This window comes from Phaseolus vulgaris, chromosome 2, assembly GCF_051622355.1.
Source record: "Phaseolus vulgaris cultivar YP4 chromosome 2, ASM5162235v1, whole genome shotgun sequence".
Classification (NCBI taxonomy): domain Eukaryota; kingdom Viridiplantae; phylum Streptophyta; class Magnoliopsida; order Fabales; family Fabaceae; genus Phaseolus; species Phaseolus vulgaris.
Window position 1 is genome coordinate 30662652 of NC_143499.1, and position 19997 is coordinate 30682648.

At 35.6% G+C, this 19997-nt stretch overlaps 1 protein-coding gene, 1 long non-coding RNA gene and 1 pseudogene across 4 annotated transcripts; 1 reads left to right on the forward strand and 2 right to left on the reverse strand.

Annotated features, from left to right (window-relative positions):
- On the forward strand, positions 1-7715 carry KNAT7 (homeobox knotted-like protein). Of its 3 annotated transcripts, none has more exons than XM_068613083.2 (6): positions 1-774; positions 868-988; positions 5308-5498; positions 5603-5734; positions 6086-6222; positions 7688-7715. In XM_068613083.2, exons 1-6 carry the CDS (start codon positions 502-504, stop codon positions 7698-7700), a joined length of 867 nt encoding a protein of 288 aa, XP_068469184.1. In that variant the 5' UTR covers positions 1-501; the 3' UTR covers positions 7701-7715. The 3 variants fall into 3 exon arrangements, with proteins under 3 accessions (XP_068469184.1, XP_068469185.1, XP_090154681.1); XM_068613084.2 differs by lacking the exon at positions 7688-7715 and adding an exon at positions 6313-6565; XM_090298555.1 differs by lacking the exon at positions 7688-7715 and having other exon boundaries at positions 6086-6441.
- On the reverse strand, positions 7162-8067 carry LOC137811379 (uncharacterized). Its single transcript, XR_011081071.2, has 2 exons — positions 7944-8067; positions 7162-7829 (listed from the first exon to the last, which is right to left on the reverse strand). It is a non-coding gene; the product is annotated as an uncharacterized LOC137811379 (long non-coding RNA).
- A 3522-nt stretch (positions 8068-11589) lies between these two features.
- LOC150029107 (uncharacterized) lies at positions 11590-13516 on the reverse strand (annotated as a pseudogene).
- Between the last annotated feature and the right edge of the window lie 6481 nt (positions 13517-19997).

Below are 19997 nucleotides of genomic sequence, written 5' to 3' on the forward strand. Positions count from 1 at the left end.
ATTATTGTTTCAGATAAAAGAAAAAAAAAGAAAAAGAAATGAAGTTGTCAGGTGGCAGAAGCAGCTTTATCTTCTTTTTCTGACCTCGCTTCCATCCCCTTTCATAGTAATGATTCCGCAGCTTACTCTTTTCTCTCTTTTCTCACTTTCTCTTTCTCTTTTCTCTCTCTCACTTCAATCTCTCTTCCACGACCCACACCGCACAAATCAACCGTGTTTAATGCCTTTGCTTCTCCCTCTTTCTCTGTGTATGTAAAATCTTTGTTTTGATCAGACCTTCTGCAGAAAGTTGTGTCTCAGATCCCTATATACACCGAAAACGATACAACTCTGTGCACTCTGCTTCTCTCTCTCTCATCTGAAAATCATCATTTACAATTTTACACACAACCTATTATCTAATAGAGTGGTCCTCAACCTCAACCTCACTCCTTTCTTCCTATATTATTCTGCTTTGCCTTTATCAATCTACGCTTCTCTTTCTCTCTCAAAATTCACAAAATGCAAGAACCAAGCCTGGGAATCATGGGTGGGTTAGGCGGCGAGGTCTCCGCCGATCACCACCGTCAACTGAAGGCGGAGATCGCCACTCATCCGCTGTACGAGCAGCTCCTCGCTGCACACGTGGCATGTCTCCGTGTGGCCACTCCCATCGACCAGCTTCCACTCATCGATGCTCAGCTATCTCACTCTCACCATCTTCTACGCTCTTATGTCTCTCACCATACCCACTCTCTCTCCCCCAATGACCGCCAAGAACTCGATAACTTCCTGGTAAATTAACCAAACAAACCCGTATTATTTTCTTACTCGCAAAATAAATTAACACAATTTCATGAATCCCTGCTGTTTATTGTTACCCTGCAGGCACAGTATTTGATAGTTTTATGTACTTTCAAAGAACAGCTTCAGCAGCATGTCAGAGTCCACGCCGTCGAGGCTGTCATGGCCTGCCGTGATATAGAAAATACCTTACAAGCTCTCACAGGTATTTACTAAGGCACTCTTTATTTCTATTTTTTTTATCTGTTCTTTTGATTCTTCTTCCCATCAGATTAGAAGAAGCAGTTGTTGTTACTTATTTCCTATATAAAAAATATCATTCATGTTAATAAAAAAGGAGTAGCGTGTATGATGTTGCCATTTTTTATGAGGAGTTATTGGAGGCAAGTAAAATTAATTTTCTCTGCATATGAAAGCATTTTTTGTTTCTTGTGATTTACTCGATTTAGCAGAAAGGAAAGAAGGTACATAATAATGGTATGCATATTTTTCTCTTTTCTAAAAGCTTTTCTTGTCGAGTTAATTAGACTAAGGAATGGGGTGGTAGGGTCTACTAATGTTATCTGGTGGAGTGTACACAAATGGCAATGGGAAGAGTTAGTTAGTTTGGTGAGGAATGGTAGACCCTCTTCTCCCACTATGCCACTGCTAACAAACTTATAATGCCGTGACCCAATAATTTTGTTCCAGAAAGGATCTGTTATATATGCATATAATATATATAATTATCCCTATAATGCATTTCAGTAAGATTTCTTACAAGATGTTGTTTTACTATTTTACTTATATATATATTTGTAACTATTTAATTAAATTAACTATGAAAGTGGGGAATGGGAGAGTCAGACAAATTGATTAGCTTGTTTTTAACATTAGAATGGTTTTAAACATCTTCTGATAAAGTATTTAATTAGGACATGACAATGATTTTAAACAGTAGAGTGAGAGATATCCAAACAGTTGATTGACCGTTCCTAGTTTGTTTTCCCTGTACGAATGTACTGCATGGAAAAAACAATCCCAAATGAGTTTCTTGTCAATCTGCATCAACTTCAGCACTGATTTGTTTACACGTACAATTTTACAACCTGGGATACTAATATAATAAGCTTAGTTGACACAGAATATATTGCTGAGAAGAAAGAAAATAGAAGAGATCAATTCACACACACATGTATATGCTGGTGACATGTTGATGTTACTGGAGAAAAATATAGGTGAAGTTATGTAAGTGAAAAATATAGAACTAAGAACATTAAGTTCATTGTAATATACAGATTGTTTCCCTTCAATTTCTTGCCAAATACACAAGTTTTTTTTCCCTTATAAATATCTAGCCATCTTATATAAGGGTTTGAAATAGGAGAAGAAAACATGAAGCAGAAAACGGAAGGGTGTTAAATGATATAAAAGTAATATAAATAAAAGAAAGGAAAACATTTAAAAAAACGAGTGTGGAAAAAAAAAATCAAAGGCCTTTCTTTAAGGAATTAAGAGTATGTAAAAGTTCTTACTTGATAATCCTATTATTGGATATGCTTCCATGGAACTGCATCTAGATATGATAGTTTCATCACTTGATATCAAAACAAATTATTATTTTATTATAATATAATATTTTATTTCAAAACGGTGTTTTTTTAACTATTAAAGTATTAACAATATTTAGAAGTTCTAACTCACCCAAAAGTGAAAATTACATAAGAAGCTGCATATGTTTTTATCTTAGGGGAGAATATTTACTCTTACAAATACAAATAATTTAATATGCGACTCTAAGAAGCACACGTGCTTAGTGGTAGTCAGTCGATCATAAATCATTAGATTTTTGAAATACTTGATATTAATAAAAAAAAAAGTTTGTGTAATGACATTATAAAAAATCTTCAATTACAAAATATTATTTATTTATTTAATAGAAAGCTGTGTGTTTATCTAAAGGTTGATGAAAAGGTTAACCAAAGGGGGAAAATTACTATTTAGGCATTTCCTTACTTGACTATTCAATGTTTAATTTAAATTATTTCCTTCCGGCCTTGTTAGAATCCACCATTCACTTAGTTGCATTGACAATTGGAACTAGATTTAAGGTCAGGATAGAAAATGAATTAAATAGATAATAAACGTTAAACATTAATTTATACATATTAACGCATTAAATAAGATTTTTTTTTTTACTTTTTATCAATTTATAAACAAATTATCTTTTCACAGATATTATTTTTTAAAATATTTAACAAAAAATCTTGTTACTTGTGATAGCTTTGGAACAATATATGTAGATCTAATTTAAAGAATTGTGTTAGATTGTTTAATATTATCTTGACATTAACCATTTGAATACTTAACTTTATATAATATATGAGTTAGAAGACTGCTAAAACAAGCCATCTTTTTTTAGGATACCAATTGAATAATTGAAATTTATTTTTGTAGAAAAACATTTCCAGTAGATTTCACAGTAGTTTTGAAAGAAATTTTCATTATATTAATTTTTTTTCCTTGTATTCTTGGAACACTCCATGTGAGGAATCTTTTATTGATTATTATCCTTGAGACAATCTAAATTGTTTTACTAAATACATTAAATACCTTGCAATTTAAATTGTTACTAATACATTAAATACCATGATTTTAAAAAGCCTCTTTTATTTATTTAGTAGTGATTGTTGAAGAGGTGTTTTGCTCTTATAATTTTTACTACATGTTAGGAATTCAATTTTACTCCAATTATATTACATTAGGTCTTTACTTCTTTGAAGTTTGTTTCTTTTGGAATTTATTTCGATGTTATGTATCAATTAATTATATACCAGTATGTATCACTGGTTAGTTACTTGAGCCGGAAAAACTATATATTAATCACTTTGAATTCAATAGAGCACATTGAGTATTGCCAAGGGTAGGAGTGGGAAAAATTAATTGGATTGAATTGAAGATCCATAGTAAATTAGAAAATCTAAGATGTTTATAATAAAAACTTTCTAAACCACTTTGTTACTTTAGTTTTGAATATTGAACTACTAAATTAGTAGTTAAATAGCAGTTCAGTGTACTGCTGAACTAATTTATTTTATGACAGTTAAAAAATGAAAAAAAAATGAGGACATGAAAGTGTTGTTGGATTTAGCAGTACAATATCAAAACATAAAATATTAGAGAAAACGTGTTAGATTTTGGAAACCTTTCAAGCCTACCTTTTTTGGATTTAGTGTAGCTTGTCTATATTTTGAGTTTTTTTTTTTTATCTAAAACATATCATTAGAAGCAATGAAGTAGTTTGAACATAATTCAATTCAATCAGTATAAAGTTTAACAATAAGAAAAGTGTTGATTTAAAACTAAAAAATGGTAGTTTAAGAATAAGAAAAGTTAATATTAGCTTCTTCTTTTAGTAAGTAGGCAGATTAGCAAGAGATAGTATAAGAAGAAATAGAATTCTTCATATTTATCTTGTAGTTGTATTTGAAGCTCATTTGATCCACTCAAAGGTATATATTGACGCAATATATAAACTGATTTATGGTTTGTTTCCTTCACCTATAAAAAACTGAATTGAATAATCATGTTAAACTTACGTGAAATTTATAATATGCATAAATAGATATACGAGGAATTTCTTTGAATCTTAAAAAAATTATAAATAATCTAAATTTCGCTTAACAATTCTATTCTCTGGTTTAAGGAGATCTGCTAGATATGGGGGATTTTTATGGTTGTTTTCGTATCCAACTAACGTTCACCTCATAATTATGGATGATATGACTGCACATATAGGCCTATATTTAAGTGGGATAATGAAGAGATATTCAACTGTCCCTTTAGGACATTTTCAAAGTATAACTCACTTTAGGATAAAATAATTAACTTCAATTCGCCTGGTCAATGTCATCTGTGAATTATGATTAAAAATAGATGATTAGTCCATTATTGAAGTTATCGGCAACTAACTTTATTGCATGCTTTTATGTATGATTAAGATGTGTCAAACATTTTGGCACTATTAAGACCCGTCATTGTTCCACTGACAAACCACGGGGCCCTTGTATCTAGACATCTCTCCCTCACTTGCACTTTCAATTTCAAATGACAAAGTTGTCAGCCAAAATTTATGGAATGCATTTTCTGGTCTAATACATCAAATGGAGCTAAAGGAAAATCTTTTGTAAGACTAATTACTTCTTAAGTGTAACTGCCAAGAAGAATAAGATAATCCGAAGATGTCAGACATAAACCAAACTTGCTCCCTCACCTGTTAGAGAAAAATCTTTGGAGAATTGAGGAAGAGTTTTATCAACCATACTATGTTTTGACTACCCTTTTCCCCATGTATTTAGCCTTTACTTTGTCATGTGTCAGTTCCAGTAATTTCACTGCTAGAATCCTTTATCTACCAGTATAATTTGTGTGATGTGTGAAAAGATATTTCTTCAGTGACAAACTTGAATTTCTGTAGTATCCAATTTGGGTTTGTCGTTCCAAATGTTCTCAAAATGAAGCTATTGCTATTTAATTATATTTCAGGAGTGAGTTTGGGAGAAGGAACCGGTGCAACAATGTCAGATGACGAAGATGAGTTACAGATGGATTTTTCTTTGGATCAATCTAGCGCTGAAGGACATGACATGATGGGATTTGGTCCCTTACTTCCTACAGAATCTGAAAGGTCACTGATGGAGAGAGTTCGTCAGGAACTAAAGATTGAGCTGAAGCAGGTCATTCTTATACTCAATATATATGTGCTAGCTGTTCTTGCAGTTTACATGTAGTTGACTATTTTCCGTAAGTTTGAATCACCAACCAGTTTTAGTTTCTGCAGGGTTTCAAGTCAAGAATTGAAGATGTGCGGGAGGAAATATTAAGGAAACGTAGAGCTGGGAAATTACCAGGTGACACAACTTCGGTGTTAAAGAATTGGTGGCAGCAACATGCAAAGTGGCCTTACCCAACTGTAAGTGAACACCTTCTCATGTTCCTTGCATCTTGGGTCTAATCAATATTTTCATAATTTTGTGTTTCTTTGAAACCAATTCTAGACGGTAGGGTTCATTATTGAGGCAACCATCAACTTATCCCTGTATCCACAATGATGTTTCTTTTCTAAGAGTTCATGTCATGTCCCAATATTGCTACTAAGATTTTGCTAATTGTGACATTTATAATTTATCATAGGCAATTGGCATGTTGCCACCCAAACGCAGGAGTTAAGAGTCTAACAAGTGAAGTTTTGATGATATGATAACATAATGACATCTCTGACTCATTGAGCTTGCATTATCCCTTTGTTGTGCTTTTGTTTCAGGAAGATGACAAGGCAAAACTTGTGGAGGAGACAGGGTTGCAGCTGAAGCAAATTAATAATTGGTTCATCAATCAAAGAAAACGCAACTGGCACAGCAACTCTCAATCGGTTACCTCTTTGAAGTCCAAGCGCAAGAGGTAGACATATTTTCTCAACTATGTTGAACAGCTAGCAACACAACTTATATAAGGACTTACTATATATATATATATGCTTATTTCTGATAGAGTGTAGTCCCTAAGGATTCCAATCAGATGCAGAAGAAAATAGTAGATGGGTTACTGTAATGTAAGATAGCTGCAAGAAAAGGCTAGCCGTAAATTTGTGGAATTTAACTCATGCAAACTTTTGTTTTAGGTGTGGTTATGCCTCTCTCTTTTAACGGTCTTTGTAAATTGTTTGCTACCTTTCTGACCGGTGGAAGAATTATAACTGTTACTCACATATCATATCATTGAAAGATTCGGGGTTATTTACAAATTATATATGTTCTTTGATCCTACATATTTGAACTTTTATACCACTCCACTTCGTTATCAAAAACAGGAATAAGATCAATTGTTTTCTTCACATTACAATGCTGATATTTATGCTGACAATAATTGTCATCTATGATAGAAACGAACGAAGAAGACAAATTTAAAAAGAGCACTTCAACCCTTAACTGGATTTTTGCTTTGCATGTTAATGAGTATTTAACTTACAGTAAAGAGTTTAATAGTTGGTTCACATGAAAATAAAAGCTAAGCACAGGTTATGTAGTTTGTAGACACTTTAGATAATAATTATTTATCTTTTCCCGTACATAAAAAAAACTATAATTATTTATTAATAAAATGGGCATATATTTGGACTCGGCAAATTGGAAAAACCTACCTTTGAATAATAAATATGCAGTATAAATTATTTCCTACTGTGTATACAATTATAATAATATTATATTTTTCATAGAACTAATGAAAATGATGAACTAGGTAAAGACAAAAATGTACTTGTTTTCTTTGTTTTTTTTTTTGAAGACCAAATGAAGTGTACATTATTGTACACAAACTAAAATAATATCGTGTCAAATATAAGCATAAAATCGAATAGTGTTATCATTTTGGTAAGTGACAAACAAATCTATAAAAAATTTCTTTATGAAACAATGAAGGCTGTGGTGGTGTAGAAGCAATTACATGGAGGCTGGGTTGGAGCAATAGTAGAAGGTACAGATTGGAGCTGTGAGTGCAATAATAGGTGCACAGTTCAACCTTTGATGCCTAACAACAATGAAAATGGTTGGGTGTAGAAGAGATAGATATAACCAAAGGTTTTATGTAGCAAACATATATAGCTGGATGTTGGAGACAGGATTGTGAATAATTAAGGTTATAGTGCATATTAGTTGAGATGCAGGTGCTGAATGCAAATCAATCATCGTCAATCTGACCAAAGTGAGACATTCACTAGTCCATGAAGCTTATATGACTGCCAATATAAACAAATATAGATTCCTCTTCCTTTGAACACTAGCATAGGCATATAAAGTCTTGGAGGTGCTATGAAAATATGAGAAAATTTTTCTGCCAAGATTCACCATACTCCTTTCTCCTGTAACAGAAGCTCTGATTGACTATGATTCTGAATTCCAGCAATATAATACAACCATCAGAGACAGATCTTTCCAGCTGCTTGATCCCACTGCTGCACTCCTTCCTTGGCTACCCTCCATATGAATTGTCATACCTCTTTGCCATGTTCCCTGCAAGATGAGTAGACACCTTTTCCAGTTTTTCAAACACAAGAGATGTAATCGAAATTAAGTTTTCTTGAGTCCAGAAAAACATAATCATATTATAAACCATAAGATTCTAACCTTGTATTTTCTTGATAGTTACTGATGTACCTATTTCTGTTTAGAGAACTAGAATTATGAATTCTTATATTACAGGCTCAACAATCCTGTAGCCACCATGAGCGTTGCTTGATTCGAAGAACCTAATCCAACCCCCATATTGAAAAGCTCCTCCCAAGTGATATCACATAATACTTTTCAAACATTAAAAATAGGACAAAGATTCCATTCAGAGTAACTAAACCTAGAAAATTTATATTTAATCCAAGTCCATTCAGTTAAGCCATATAAAAAATATCATCAACATCTACCCTCCATTCTTTGAATACTATGCTCCCAAACACACCATATTATTATAATTTAAAAACCTTTTCACGTCAGATCTGTTTTTTGATTTAAGTAGAAAAGGTGAAACTGCAGAAAATGTACCATTAAATTATAGTGTTGGACAGATTGGATACCTACCCACTCCAGACCCTAGATGGTATGTCACTAAACAAAAATAAGCTGTTGGACAGTTTGCTGATGTTGAAGGCTTAAAGGATAGACATCAATACTTAAAATATCCCTCTTCTAATTAAATTTCTTCTTGTTGTCACTTTCTCAAACATAACGGCCACGCCAATGTTTGGACATTGATTGAAAAATGCATTAACTGATTAAAATATACTAAAATCAACTGAGCTAACAATTGTATTATAATTTTGCAAATGTCCTTTGTTAGAGTGTTGCACACGGACACTAGTACTTTTAAAAAAAAAGGCACACATTAGTAACAAATTTAATGAGACCGATGTTCCCAAGGAACATTAAATTAAATATCTCCCTTTTCACTTAGATCACTGACATTTCAATTCCTATAACCCAATTCTGGATTTATGGAAGTTTACCCTCAGTCCCATTGCTAATTCGAAGCCTCTCATAATAACATTTACAATATTCACACTTAAAAAGATTGTCTCCCCTACGAACAAATCCATGTACTGCAAGACATCTATGGAAATGGGTTTTTGTTACCAAGCCTTCAGCTGCTATGAAAAAATGGAATGGAGTCAAGGGTCCCCTCCTATGATCTAACTTGTGAATATTTTAATTAAAACTCATTTTATAGATACGGTTACATAAGAAATTTAAAGTTAAAAATCTTTGGTATAGCTTTATTGAGTTTAAATTTAAATTTTAAATTAAAATTTGTTGAGTGACTGAATATTGAAATTTGAAATAGTGAAAGAAACTCCTAAAACGACTCTTTCTTTAAAAAAAATCCTCTTTTAAAAGTTTTATTTATTACATTTTTTAATTTATGTTTGTTTTAGCTTTTATATAAGTTTTTTTTTAAATAAATCGAAGAAAATGTTTAGCCATTCAAAATTAAGTATCGCTTTCACACTTCCTGTTAGTTATTAAAGTATAGTTGTTTAAAAATTGTTTTTGAGGCAACAAAGGCAACCGAATCCAAAGCTTGATTTGATTTGTTTCACAGATGATCCCATGATGGACATTAAATTAACGTAGGAGGATTCTCAGTTTTAATGGTATTTGCATAAATAAAAATATACTTCAATCTGGCTATACCAAGTTTATAAAGAATTTTCTTGAGTGGCACTCTTTATTTGAAGCGGGAAGACTTCCCATGTGCCTTGAGCTGCCATGGCTGGTAAGACTCATACCATATCAAGTCGAGCAACTGGGGCAAAAACCTTTGTATAGTCGATTTCGAACCTCTAAGCATAACCTTTGGCACCAATTTGGCCTTATATTTCTCAATCTGACCACTTTCATTGAGTTTGGTCTTAAATATATCTGTTCTCGAACTAGGTTGGGGACTGGGAGAACTATTGTCTTCGGGTGTCACTCGGTCGGTCGTGTCTCACTTCCTCCTTCGATCCTTCTCGCTGAACGACTCCTCAGGCTGGTGGGGTACCTGCAGATGGCACTCCAACGCTCAAGTCAGTGGGGTATCGTATTCGGCTGGTTAGAATACTGTAGATAATGACGTACCTTCTTCCTTGGAATGCGTGATATTTATATTACCTTGATGGGCCCTTGCTGTTGGGCCGGATTAGGGGGTTGTTTAGCGATTAGGGTTGGATTAGGTCGTTTCCTAACCGTGGGTTGACCTTTGCTAATTGGGTCAACGGTTTGACTTGAGCACCTTATGTCGGTCGGCCACATATGACACGTGGTCGACCTCGTACCTTAAAGTATGGTCTTGACGCATGGGTTGACCGGGTCAATAGACCGGTCGGTCATCCCGGTACAATATCCATTTCACGTCGATAGGTGTAATTCCTTTTGGAAGATCCACAAGTTCCCAGGTGTGGCTCTTTTCTATTGTGTTGATTTCAGCGTACATTGCATCTCTTCATTTTGGATTTGTGTGAGCTTCTTCAAATGAGGGAGGATCTTCAGATTCACACATCATCATGGCTAGTAAACTCTCTTCCTCTTATGCTATCGAGAGGTTAGTTTCATAGTCGGTCATCCATGCAGGTGGTGGTTGCCTGTGTCTTTGCCACTGATCAATAAGAAAACAAACAAAGAATTAATTGCTTCAATTGGAAAAATAGGGATTAGGTTTCATCTCTCCCACTCTCATGTATTTTGATTAGCATGTTAATATTGAGTTCTTTGATTGAAATTAATGCCCGTAGAAAATTCATTTATATCGATCTCTCGCATATAAAATCCTTAAGAATGTTTCCTAAATATCGATCCCTCGCATATTTATAAAAACAACTTAGAATCACACTCATACATTAATGACAATTAACATTTCAAGTCTATCCCTAGCACTCAAATATGCTAAGTATTGATGTTTAGGTACAAACCCTAAAAATACCTCTCTGTCAGATTTAAGATTCTCAATTTGTCACGGAAAGTTAAAAGTAAAACAACATTACCAATAATCAATCCAGAACTAAATATTAATATATAAGATATCACCTCAATACATAAGAGTTTGAGCAGATTACTCCCAATCCCAAAGGGTAGAATTAGCTACGCATACTTCCAGCACCTTCCATTCTCCCAATTGGTTACAATTCACTCTATGGTGTTTTCCTCTCAATCTGGCACACCAGGGTTGAGCCTCTAGCCCTCTATTTATCCTAGTTTTCTAGGGTTAGGTAGCTTCCTGTGTCGTGTTAATGGGCTAAATGATAAAACATAAAAAAGACCTAATCTTTCTTTGCATCTTTTTCTAGTCTGGGACCTTCCATCTTTATCTTTTTAGCTCAAATCATTCATCTTTAATCCAAATCTCCAATCTTCCTTAGAAATCTGCAATTAACACCAAACTTGGGAATAAAATACTCTTATTAAAATAAAGATAATAAAAAATATAAAAATGTATAAATTCATAAATTAGGGATTATTTTATATGTAAATTAGCAATAAATCCTCATAAGTGCCTATATTTTAATATGAAATATTACTGAAATTAGACACTTATCACTCCTCAAACACTACATCCATTCTTATGATGACTTTATTGTGAGTAGGATTGTATAGTTTGTAAGATTCTGTTTCTTCACTTACCCTAGAAGTATACACGATTGACTTTTATCATCTAATTTGCTCATCTTCTGATATGGAATATGAACGTGACAATGCAACCGAATATTCGAAAGTAGTCCACATGTGGTTTGACTCCATTCCAAAGTTCTTATGGAGTTTGGTGATGTATTGCAGATGATGGGCTTCGATTCTGGACGTGAGCAAACCACCGGACAACATCAGGCCAGTACAATTTTGGAACACATTTCTCATGTAAGACTGCCTGTACTGCATTCAGGATAGTGTGATTTTTTCTCTCTGCAACCCCGTTTTGTTGTGGAGTGTAAGTTGTGGTCTTTTGTCTTGAAATTCCTTGATGATTGCAGTAATTTGCAAACTCCTTAGAGGTAAATTCACCACCTCTATCAGTTCTTAGATAGATAATGGAAGCGCTGACTTCTTTTTTCACACGAGCTTTGAAATTTTTAAATGCACTAAATGTTTCAGATTTTGCATGCAGAAAGTAAAACCATGTCTTACGAGAGTAATCATCAATAAAACTCAAAATGTACCTTTTGTTGCTGCGAGACGAGGGCGAAATGGGACCACACACATCAACATGAATTAGTTGGAGTTTCCTCAAGGCTCTCCAAGAACTTTGTCTCGGTATAGTGTCTTTATGTTGTTTATCAGTGATACACGAGGTACATATCTCTTTGGAAGACTTTAGAGGAGGTATACCGATTACCAAATGCTTGTTGGCAAGTGTGCAAAGTCCTTTATAGTTCAGATGAGCAAACCTTTTATGTTAAAACTGTGCTTTTTGTTCTGATACTTCACTTACAAGAAGGCACCGTGGTTTGCAAGGATTCATTGAAGATGTTAGGTAAAACATCCTATTTCCTTTCATGGTAGTATGAAGAAGTAATCCACGGTCCGAATGGAAAATTTTGCAGGTATAATTTTGAATCAACATAACTAATCATTTCTCTTGGAGTTGCCCTAAACTTAAAAGATTGGTTTTAAGTTCTGGTACGTAATATACATCTGCGATGATATTGAGATGCCATTGATACAAACTCGAATGTCCCCCTTTGCTGCTAGTGCCATAGTGGTGTCATTGCCAAGTTTGACAGTCTTGCACAAACCTTGTTCGTGTATCTTGGTAAACCACTATTTATTTCCAGTCATATGATTACTACAACCAGAACCAAGAAACCAATTTTCTTGCTTTGTAGATAGATTTGTTGCTTCATATGGTACCAATAGTACTTCCTCCTCTACCTCTGATGAGTCCTCATACATTGCATAATGCGCTTGCTTTTCCTCTCGTAGGCACTCGTATTGGATGTATCCTAGTTTGTGACAACAAAAACATTCTATTCAGTAATTGTCTTTCGCGACCACGACCACCACCTCCTCGACTGTGTTCATGACCTATTTCTGATATGTTATCATGAGTAATTTTCAACACTTGTTCATCAGATTGAGAGTCCTGCATTCACTGCTCATGAACCAGTAAGCTTCCATGAAGTTCATCAAGACTTAGCTAACTCAAATCATTGGATTCCTCTATTGAACATACAACATAGTTGAACTTTGGGGTGAGTGATCTGAGTATTTTACTAACCACGGTACTTGAGTCCATCATCTCTCCATTCAACTTCATCTTGTTGACAGTACTAAGAGTGTGTCCCAGATATTGATCAATGGTTTCCGCATCTTTCATGGTGAGTAATTTAAACTCATCTCTCAAGGCTTGGAGTTGAGCTCACTTGACCCTGGTTGAACCTTGATATTTTTGTTGCATGGATTGCCAAATCATCTTGGACGTACTTGTGTCCAAAATGGTTTCTAAGATCTCCCTGTCAGTGGCCTGAAATAAGTAATTTTTTACCTTCAAATCTTTTAACATAGCCTCAGTTAAAACTTTTCATTGAGCCTCAGTAGCGGGAACCGAATAGAGGTATCCCATCTTCAATAATCTGCCACATCTCCTTGCTAGGTAAGAAATGTTCCATGGTCATGGACCAAAACTCATAATGACCATCAAATTTCGAGATGGCAGGTTGAACAAATTTCTTTGACCCAGACATCCTTCTTCCCTCTGCTTATGCACTCACACTGTCTCCCAAACCCTACACTCCTTTCACTCGCATTCTCACCTTAACAGGCCCCTTACAAGGCTCTGATACCAATTGTTATAAAACTTAAAATACACCTTGTGTATATCTGTTTGAAAGTGGAGAATACTGCTTTTATTCAATTAGAGCAATCAGACTTTTATAAACCCTTTATATGAAAACTGTTGAAAACTAATTCTAGTATATGGCTACAAAGTAGGACACGTACACCTATGCACACCTAAAGAATAACTAACTGCTAAACTAGTTCAACCTTGAAAAATAGGGCTTTATTTAATTAAAATGCAAAAATAAGCTAACAGTACAAAATACATAGAGTTATGGGAAATGGAGCCTATCAGTTGGAAACCTTAGACGGTGGAATCATCCCACGGACTTGGAATGCTTCAAATCTAAAGTTTTACTTTAGTTAATTGTTTAATGTTTTCCATCCAAAAATACTTGTGTAATAACAGTTCGACATTTTTTCCCTTGATTTTTTTGAAATTTTTCTCAAGGGTTTTTAATGAGGTCGTTCTTATCCTAATAAAGTTGTTGGTTTTCCAAATTTTGATTGATATCTTAATAAACCCAGAGTTTTAAATTTGGTTGTCTCCATGCGGACATGAAAAGTCTGTGATCAACAACAACCCGAAGTTTTAAATATGGTTGCCATCACCACGAACCTGAGTAGTTCGGTCAGAAAAAACTCGGAGTTTTAAATCTGGTTGTCTCCATGCAGACATGAGAAGTCCATGATCAACAACAACGCAAAGTTTTAAATCTATTGTCATCACCGCGAACCTGAGTAGTTCGGTCAGAAACAACTCAGAGTTTTAAATCTACTTGTGTACATGTGGACATGAGAAGTTTGTGATCAACATCAACCCAGAGTTTTAAATCTGGTTGCCATCACCCTGAACTTGAGTAGTTCGATCGGAAACAACTCAGTTTTAAGTCAGGGTCGAGCACGACTGGCCTACGATAAATAGCAACCCAGAGTTTTAAATATGGTTTTCATTGATTCGAATCCGACAATTCCAGTATCAAGAACAACTTAGGATTTAAATCATGGTGCCTCCATCCTAACGGAAACGCGAGCTCGATCGACTAGCTGTACCCATTCAGGCCTGATCTCGTCCCACTGGGACAGACGCAACGCGACAACTAGTCGGTCGGAAGGCGACTAGACAAAGGTAATTTCTTGCGCAAATTTTCCCCTAAAAAATTTTCTATCAAGGTTTTCTTATCGCACCTAAACAAGTTCCCCCAAATCAAAGCGTATAAGTTCAGGATATAGCCAAGTAGATAAACAAAAAGAAAAAGTGTTCAAGTGAAGGTCATGAAATTAAAGCGTAAACGTTCATAACATAGTGATGAGAATAAAAAAGATGTTGTTAATAGGAAGAATGGACAAGGGCCAAATCATTTAAAGTTCTTCTTATTAGTCTTTTCAAAAGATGAGGCCCAAGCCGAAAGTCCAAGCCCAAGTCCAAACCATGAGGGGCAAGGCCAAGCATTAAATAAAAGAGCATCATTTGAATTAATTTTGTATAGTTGTAGGAGGTGTGAATATTAAATAAAAAGTGTGAATAGTTAGGGGGGTGTAGACGCATTTTAGGAGGTGCTGAAAATAGGAAGTGGATCACACTTACTTCATGACTAGGTGGCACCAATTTGCATTTGAATTTGGAGGGAACTTTGAGTTTCATTTGTGTTTCATTTCAGCCCCCTTATATTATAAATAGAGAGGTTAGGCTCTTGTAAATTCAGATTTGGATAATTGATATAGAGAAACTCTACTCATTTTGAGAGAGCCTTTTGTGAGATTTTGATCTCCTTAGCATAGTCTCATCTTGTGAGCTTTTGGAGAGCTTCAAGTGGCGACTTCCTTCACTCATCTTGGGACTCCATCACCAAGTGGCGTGATCATTCTCCTAATCCATTCCAGCCGGACTTCAACCATCTAAGTTCCATTCCTTTTCATCTCATTTGTTGTTTTCATTCGGTAGTTTCAGCTTTTATGTCTTGTTCATCAATTTGTACCGTTTAGTTTGGTTCTTGTGTTGTTCTTAAGTTTCTAATCGGTTCATTGTGTTCTTTGGATGATTTTAATCGGTAGATATGTTTCATCTTTCAATTCTGTCCAGTTTTAGTTAATTACATATTTCAATTGTGTTTCTATTTGTGTTCTTGATTTGTTCTTGCTTTCCTTTCAATTCCGCCAAGTGTTTGTGAAAAGGACATGACACTCATTGTTCAATGAGTTTGGCTTCTCTCTTGGATGGCATTATCCTCCATTGAGATGACCTTAAGCCTCCTTAAAGTGTTGTTTCTTGTTAAGTGTCAATCCAACTCATATCACATAGCCATGCAACCAAACAAAAGAAAAGTGTTCTAGTGAAGGTCAAAAATAAGTTTACAAAGCCCACAAATAATAAACCTCTATAAATTAGAGAAAATGTCTAGGGAAACGCAAAATAGACCACCATGGACTCACAAGTCCTTCACCAGCTTGCCATCCACCACGACATGACAAGGATTCACGTCAGAAAAATCTATCTCGAGATGAATAAGGCATGTCTGCTCTATCATAGCCTCAAACTTAACAACGTACAAATTTTTTATGTCGTTCTTCATGGCTTCAAAGTTGCTCGCCCATTCGGCCTCCCGACGGGAAATCTTCCCCTTCAGCTCTCTTATCTCTTCCTCTCGTGCCTTCACATCCCTTTTTCCAGTAGGTGGATCTGAATGAACAAGTATGCCTTCTCTTGGGTCCAACATCTTTCCTCCGACCGAAGGCGGTAAATCTTAACAACCTCGACCTGAAGATGATTGATCTCACTTTGGAGTTCGCCGATGCGACATTGTAACTCGTTGATTTTCTAGAGGTTCTTCTGAGTCTTCACGTTGGTCATACTGACCAACGTATTATCCCGACTCGGTAATCCTTCGACGTTGCTGCATAAGGCATCAACCTCCACATCCTGAAATTCGAAGGAGGAATCCCAAAAGTTGTTCCTCATCCAAGAGCCAGACGCAGGTCCCCAATTCTCCACCATGATTAGTTCTACGTCTAGAGCTCGGTCGTTCGATCAGGAATGTGCCAACGATGTCGGCTACTCTACTCTCCTTCTCTTCGTATTCAGGTCCGAGGTCGTGCGCTTGACCTCTTCCGAGTGAACAAGAAAAGGGCTCAGACCACTCTTATTAGCAACGAGGGAGGGTTTAGGAGCCCTGATCTCCTTCAACTGGCGAGCTAGTTCAACCTTGGAAAGGGTAGAAGCCATTTATTTCTCTGCAAACAAAGGAAACAAGAAACATGTGTTAATATCAGATCCGGGGACACCAGTAACATACCAATATGCGCAAATCGAACCTAAAGTATTAAAGTAACCAAGTCTCGAAAAAATGGGCTAGGATAAAGAAGTTATACCAATGTATTTCTTAAGATTGGAAGCTCGATACTCGCGCTTCAGTATTTTGGGGATTTCAAAAATCACATCCAAGTTTTGGAGGAAATCGCAAACACTTTGCTCATAAGGGTTGAGGTCTTCCATACAGCGTGCAGGGTGTGTTTTCGGTTTGGGTGCCTAATACAAGGGAAAACCCTCTAACAAGGTCGGACATCCGGCCGAAGGACGAATCTTAACGAAACAGCCCTTAAAATTCTTGTAGGAAGACTGAAAGAGGGTTAATAAACCCCTCCCACTAACATTGTTAAGGGAAGCCCACAACTGCCTAGAGGAAACCTTGAGTTCAAAGAAGAAAAAGAAGATATTCAAAGTCAGTGACAAGCCGAGTGTGTTAAGAATAATTTGAAACACGTGTAAAGAAACCTAGTTGTTCAGATGTAGCTGAGCGGGAGAGACGTTTAACTCGGTCAAAAACTTCTTCTCAAATAAATCAATGGGAAGACGCAATCCTAACTTAATAAAGCAAGTATCATACTCAAAACAAAAGGGTCCGTAGGGATCGCCGAATTCATCGTTACACACAGGCTCTGTTTCACCATAAACGAACGTTTTAATCAAGCTCTCATCGGTCTTGCTTAAACAACATGACTCACACAAACCCTCAAGTCTTGAAGGGGTTGTGTATATGGAAACCTATTTCAAGAGGTCCTTTTTGGCCTAGGGGAACAAGGCAGTATAGTTCATATTTCCAAAAAACAAATGTAGAATAGAACGTAAACCAAATGCAGGGGAAAACAACAAGGAAGGAGGCCTAAGCAAACCAAAAGCCATGATAGAAAACACTACAGGGATGAGATTTAGAGCGTACCTAAGAGGATGGCCAAACAAAACTAGGAGGAAGCCAAAGAGTGAGAAAAGTATGCACGGAGCAAGGGTGCCAGAACGTGAAACGAATGAAGGAGAAGGAGAGCATTTTTCAAAGTTAATGAGAAACAGTAGGAGAAGATCAATCGTTGACCTATAAGCGATTGACATGTGTCCAAGGGCATTAAATGACTAACTCACGTCTTTCAGAAGTGACAACCTCGAGAAGACAACCCGTGTACTCTGTACTTCAAAAGGCAAGTTTTCCCGCCCAACGTTACCTCAGTCGGAATCCGAGAAAGCTGCTAAAAACTGGGTTCCCATGCAAGCTCGGTAGGAAAGCCGAGCATGTTCTTCAAAGTCAAAGCATTCCTTTTCGACTTCCTAGCTCGGCCTAAAATCGAAGATTCTTATGCACTCTCGAACGTTAACCAGGTGCAGTTGCCCGACCTCTCGAGAGCTACTCTAAGATCGTAACCAGGCCGACCTCTCTTACCCAAAGAAAGGGCCACATTTTCGAAGGCACAACATCGTAGCCAAAAGCCTTTTCGCCTCATGGGCTCGACTCTAGGCTGGGGGGCTCTGTATCGTCCCGCACTTGCTAGGAATAAGGTCGATAAGACCAATCGATCTGGGAGCCTGATGAGGTCGACCGACCTGGCCCAAAATGCGTTAGAGTGGGTCTAAAGCCCATTTCATTGGTCTGGTACGAATAATATCAGGAAAAGACGTTCACACCACAACGTAATCCCCAATAATATCACATGGGATCTTTGCGCAATATGTAGGATTATATCACTTAAATGCTCTGATTTTACTTACACAATATCCTATATTATGTCACATAAATGTTCTGATTTTATTACAAAATATTTCGATTTATATAGATCATATTCGGATTTTAGGGAAGGATATTTTAATATGCCACATTAAGACTTGGAAAAACCAAGGTTAAAGATCTAAGTCCATGAAGGCGTATAAATACACGACCACTCATAGGAAGTAATCTCAATTCGCATCTTTGCACTATAGTCACTACATACACAACATTTTGTGCTCTTACTGACTTAAGTATCGGAGTGTCTTCTGCAGGTGGAGTTCCCCTTTGTCCTTAGGGAGCTCATTCACAGAACTTAAAGTGAGACCATCCGGAGTTCACCCAAAGTCCGACCAAACTTGAATCGGTGAGAACAATTTTAATTAAAACGTATTTTATAGTTACGATTAAAAATAAGAAATTTAAATTTAAAAATGATTAAAGTATATGGATACCAAAGTTATAGAAGGATTCTAATATTAATTGTGTTTTTCTAATTCTTAGTTGTTTCTCTTTATAGAGGAGAATAACTTTTATTTTGTCTTTGTCTGTTATGATTCTAGTATTTATTGATTGATTCTTTTCTCTCTTTAGCTAGTCCTAGAACGAGTGTACTTGTATATATTTAGACTAGTTTTGATCTCAATGAGATATATTAGAGATATTCATTCTCATATCCTTTACCTTCCTTTTTACTGTTTTGTTCATCTTTGTTATATTTTATAATATGGTATTAGAGTCTGGTTCAAGCCTATCCTAGCAAGTGTTTGTTGGGTTTATTAGGTCAACCGCTATCGGACCGTTATCTAATCACCCATAATATGTTATCCCACGCACGAGCTATCACTCTCAGCACGAGACGGGTGTTGGAGATCTCACATCGACTAAAGCATTTTATTGTATATAAGTGGGTGCAAACCTCACCTCATAAACCGGTTTTATGAAGTTGAGTTAGGCTTAAAAAAAAATTTATAACTTTATTCAGTTTATATTTTAATTTTAAATTAAAACTTTTTGAGTGGCTGATATTGGAATTTGAAATAGTGAAAGAAACTCTTAAAACGACTCTTTCTTTAAAAAAAATCCTCTTTTAAAAGTTTTATTTAATATATTTTTTAATATATGTTTGTTTTAGCTGTTATATAAGCTTTTTAAAATAAATCGAAGAAAATGTTTAGCCTTTCAAAATTAAGTATCGCATTCACACTTGGTGTTAGTTATTAAAGTATCGTTGTTTAAAAATTGATTTTGGAGGCAACAAAGGCAACCGAACCCAAAGCTTGATTTGATTTGCTATTACATGCATTCTTTTTCTCTTCTAATTTTTTTTTTTTATCTCTTTTATACTTATGAGAAT